The sequence below is a fragment of the Petaurus breviceps genome, unplaced genomic scaffold, assembly GCF_028583685.1.
Source record: "Petaurus breviceps papuanus isolate PSGF00001 unplaced genomic scaffold, PetGlider_PUasm1.0 90925, whole genome shotgun sequence".
NCBI classification, from domain to species: Eukaryota; Metazoa; Chordata; class Mammalia; order Diprotodontia; family Petauridae; genus Petaurus; species Petaurus breviceps.
Window position 1 is genome coordinate 33030670 of NW_027187380.1, and position 4952 is coordinate 33035621.

The window sequence follows — 4952 nt, forward strand, 5'->3', positions numbered from 1 at the left end:
TCCGAAAGGCAAAAATATAATAATAATAAAGGAGGATTATGAAAAACATTTCCTGGATTTGGTCCTTCTGTCCCTGTTACAGTAGTACCAAGTACATTCTACTAATTGATACACTGACTTCCCACATTACCTGCTCATGTTAGAATCTGACACATGGTACTAATTGTACTTGTGTTTTAGAGTCTTGCAAGATGGAGGGAATGCACTCATGAATAGCATATTTCTTCGCTGTTAAAGAAAAAGGGGCTAAAATTTCAGCTTAGAAAAATAATGAAGAAGTATCATACAGTATATTGCCCAAGTTTAAGACTTTCGACAAGGTGAGTTTTCCTTAGAAATCCCAGTGTTAATATCACGTTAGTTGATTAATGGACAGCTACTCTATATCTTATTGTGAGAGATTGAGAAACTGAGGGACCCTACAAAGAAAATCCACTGTAACTGCATTTTACTGGTAGAAGACTTAGTTGGACTTCCATGAAGAGTACTGACAATGATTGACATTCAATTAGGCAGCCTGAGTTATTCTCCACTCAGAAACAGACATTTCAGTTGAAGAATCTGCATGCTTTATTCCAACAATGACTCCAAATCATGAGAAAGGGCTGATTTTATACCTTTTTTCTGCCTAGTACTTCAGCTCTAGACTCCTGGGTTATGAACGCATCTTAGAGAACATATAAAGTTAAACCAGAATGGACCCACTACAGGTTTGGGTTTAGGTTGGCAAGACTAGCCCAGATGAGAGTTAGTACCAGGTATACTATATTTCATAATGTTCTTGAGAAGTATCATTCTGCTTATTCTTATCTTCTTTTTCCTTCCTCCTCCTTTTGATTAATACCTTAATTTTCACTTTAGGGAATAGGTAAAATAGAAAATATCTCAATTACTTCTTGGGTGGGAGAAGCAATGATGTAAACAAGATTTACTCTGTTGAAAGACTAGCTTCCATCCTTAATCATTTTCTTATGAAGACTTTGTCCTGGAAGCAGATAAACCAGCAGATTGGGTGCCTTGCATGTAAATGCCTATACTCATTGACATACATGTAAACTACATTAGTGACAATGCATGTTTTACTATTATGCTCATTTGCACATATAACGGGAAATTGAGGAAGGGAAGGTTTGGGGTAAAAGATAAGTTTTGCTGTGGACTTGTTAAAGACGTCTTTGGAAAACCAATTAAAGATGTCCAACAGGTATTGGTGACTCAAGACTGGAGATCAGAAGAGGTTAGGGCTGGGTGAATATGAGAATCATCTGTACTGAGGTGATTAAATCCATGAGTTGATGAAATCACCAAACAAAATAGTATATAAAGGTCCAAGACAAAGCCTTGGAGGACACCCTGGGTTATCAAGCATGACCTGGATGAAGATCAAGCAAAGGAGACTGAGGAGCAGTCAAGACAGATAAGAACCAGGAGAGAGCACTGGAATAGGAACTTACAAGAGGTGTGAAGATCCAGGAAGGTGACTAACACTGTCAAATGTTGGAGAGGTCAAGGATGATGATTGACAGGACATTGGATTTGGCAACTAAGAGACCATCATTGACTTAGGAGAACAACTAAAGTCAAATGATGAAATCACAATCCAGAGGGTATGGAATTGAGAAGGGGAGGCATGAATTACAGGTGGCTTTCTCAAAGAATTTAGCCATGAAAGGAAGGCAATATGGGACAGGTAGCAGGGATGGTCAGATCAAGTGGCAGCAGGGCTAGAGATTGAAGATTAGAGACAGTGTTGATGATAGAGACACTGCTGGAGATGGGACAGAAGGGAATGAAGGGCACATGTACAGGTGTTTGCCTTAGCAAGGAGAAAGGTCATTTTTTCCAAGTTGAGACAGTAGTGGAGGAAATGAAATTTGCATAATGTGAGATTGTGAGAATAGATAATATTTATATAGTGCTTTGCTGTGAATGCATAGAGCCATTTTGTAAATTTGGAATTATGCAAATGTGTTTAAATGGCCATACTCTTTGATCTAGAGATTCCAATAGGAATGACAAAAGAAAGTCAATGATAAGACACTCTAATACACCAAAATATTTATAGCAGCACTTTTTGGGTAAGTAACTTAACCCCAATTGCCCTACCTTCCCCCATCCAAAAAGCAAAAAAAGAAACGAATGTGATGAATACCGGGGAATTAAAAAAAAATACTTTATACATGCACGAAAAAATTACATGTGAAATGGTACAATTTAAAGTCACAAAACCAGCTCCAGTTTCCTATACTTCTTGGTGGTGTTCATCTCATCAGAACCTATGTTCTGCTAGCAAAGCTTAGTTTTTAGGCCCTAATAAAATATTATATTGCACAAGAAATGTAAATTTATGTAGAAGGCCCTTAAAATAATGAGACTGTCCATGAAAAACAGACAAGAATTATGCCAAATGAGGATTGGATAGCTTCCATTGATGTTAAAAAAAAATAAAGGGGCCTAGCACTGAAATCACCAACAGATTGGAATACTGAAGAAATTTCTTAATCAAAAAATCAGTTACTCTTATTGGACTTTTAGGTTTATTGCCTTATGCATGATTTTATTAAGTATTGTGACAGTTCTTTATACACAGTACACTGTAACAAAAATAATATTTAATATACACTATTCACCTCAGAGGTAACTTAAGGAACAGAACAATTCTATAAAACTAGATAGCACACAGGTATGCATTCTAATCTGATCAAGAGTATAACTATTCCATTTCAACTTGCTTTTGATCTTTATAGTTCTTTATGCTTGCTTCAAATTTGTTAAGCACATGTTGACAGACATCCATAAGCTCATTAAGGCCTTGCCGAAAGGGTTCAACAGCTGGGAGACCCCCTTTAGTCTGGATGCGAAAATTAATTTTGCTTTCTGAAGGATGGGTGATACTGTACCCACAGAACTCCACTTCTGGGTTCTTCATGATCATGTAACGTAGAGAGTTTCCAAGTGTATGGTCCTCATCATACAACACAAATGTAACACAGTTTCCATCTGTTCCAGCTGCCTGGACCATTTCCAACACAGGTTTCCTCTCCCCTTCTTCCACCATCTTGACCTTCCTTAATGAACACTTCCTTTTTTTTTTCAGTTCATTTCACAGATAACGGTTTGGCACACTGGTCTATCTCCAACTACACATACAATTAAAATATAGAATGTTAAAATAAAAAACTGTTCCTTACTTAAAATAAACCCCCCAATTCATACCCCAAATATAGACCAATTATATAAAGCTTTCAATTTTTCAAAGTCCTTTTACAAATATTACTTTGCTCCTCAAAAAACTGATTATCCTCATTTTTTTTTTTTTTGCTTTTTGGAGGGCAGTTGGGGTTAAGTGACTTGTCCAAGGTCACACGGCTAGTTTTTGTGTTGTGTCTGAGGCTGGATTTGAACTCAGGTCTTCCTGACTCCAGGGCCGATGCTCTATTCACTGCACCACCTAGCCGCCCCATCCTCATTTTAAATTACAGGACACTGGGGTTGAGAGGTTAAGTGACCCTCTTGAGGTCATACAACTAATAACACTGTGAGATGTGAACTCAAAGTCCATCAAGCTCTATCTAGCACCAACTAGTTGCCCTCCAAAACTTCATCTTATTGTCAATTTGCTAGCAAATGCTTTTTCTCACTTTCTTAATTAGGGCAGCAGTAAAGTGTAATGTAATGAATAATAGTTTTAGAGACATAACCCCTGAGTTCATTTACTGGCTTAATCACTTACTAGCTATGTGACCTTGGAGAAGTTATTTAAACTCAGTGAAAGCTTAGTTCCTTCATCTGCAAAAGGGGGAGAAGATGTTTTGGAACCAAGATCCCTCTTAATTACTTCCCAAAATTATATGCTGCTTCAAATAAAGGCTGACCTATACAGACTTTCAAGAACGATCTTGACTCTAGAGCTAGGCAGTACAGAGACAAGATAAAAAATACAAATTGGTATGGTATTGTTTAAGTGGTTATGTTTATGGAGTTTATGCAATCTAAGAACTTTATATCAGCTTATTTGGCCCTTGAGGACTTTGCTGCACTATGACACAAACAAGAGGTAGGCCTACTCAGCTTCCTTCAAAAATCTTATATTTATGGAAACTTCTGCCTTTCTGGTCAAAATCATAATCTTTCTCCAACTGCATTAAAGGGAGAACTACGTATCTTAGAGAACCAAGATTATTCCAACAATCCTAGACTTATGGCCTTAGAACTGAAGGCATCTAAGTTGGGGTGGCTAGGTGGCGCAGTGAACAGAGCACTGGCCCTGGAGTCAGGAGGACTCAGACACTCAACACTTACGAGCTGTGTCACCTTGGGCAAGTCACTTAACCCCAGTTGCCCTGCCTTTCCCCTCTCCCAAAAAAAGGGAAAAGAAAATAAGTCAAACTCCTTCATTTTATCAATAAGGAAACTGAGGCCCAAAGACTTTACATAAAAAGCATTTCTCACTTTACATAAATGGACAATTCTGCAGATCTTTACGTAAAGTGATTTTTAGAAGAGAATTTGCTCACAGATGTGGGGGAGGGAAACAAGAAAGGGGTCCTGCACCCACAGTGGGAGGGAGCTGGCACATGGTTCAAGAACACCATGGGGGCAAGTGACAGAAAAGTAAGAACAGGAGGAGGAACACATGGGGCCTGAGGTTAGCCAAGTGGAGGGGACTGGCTGGAACCAAGAGGAAGAACATGAGGAGTGTGTGCATGTGGGGGGTTGGACACAGATACCGTGTTTCCCCGATAATAAGACACTGTCTTATTAATTTTTTTGGACAGAAAAACACCAGAGAGCTTATTTTCAGGGGAGGGCTTATTTTAATGAACATTGACAGCAATTTTGATAAACAGGTAAATGTGAACAAAAAAATGTACCTTTATTCAATAAGCAAATCACTGGGGAAGAACAGGATGACGCGCTCACTGCTGCAGCTCTGATTGGATGCAGCTCGG

At 38.5% G+C, this 4952-nt stretch overlaps 1 protein-coding gene across 7 annotated transcripts in view; it reads right to left on the reverse strand.

Moving 5' to 3' along the window:
• Positions 1-2529: 2529 nt before the first annotated feature.
• Positions 2530-4952, reverse strand: part of LOC138152677 (DNA-directed RNA polymerases I and III subunit RPAC2-like) — a 9441-nt gene continuing 7018 nt past the window's right edge. For all 7 annotated transcript variants that reach the window (XM_069076750.1, XM_069076755.1, XM_069076756.1 and 4 more), the window contains one exon: positions 2530-3140. In XM_069076750.1, coding sequence (XP_068932851.1) covers positions 2714-3058 — 345 coding nt within the window. In that variant the 5' untranslated portion in view covers positions 3059-3140 and the 3' untranslated portion in view covers positions 2530-2713. The remainder of the gene's footprint in view (positions 3141-4952) is intronic.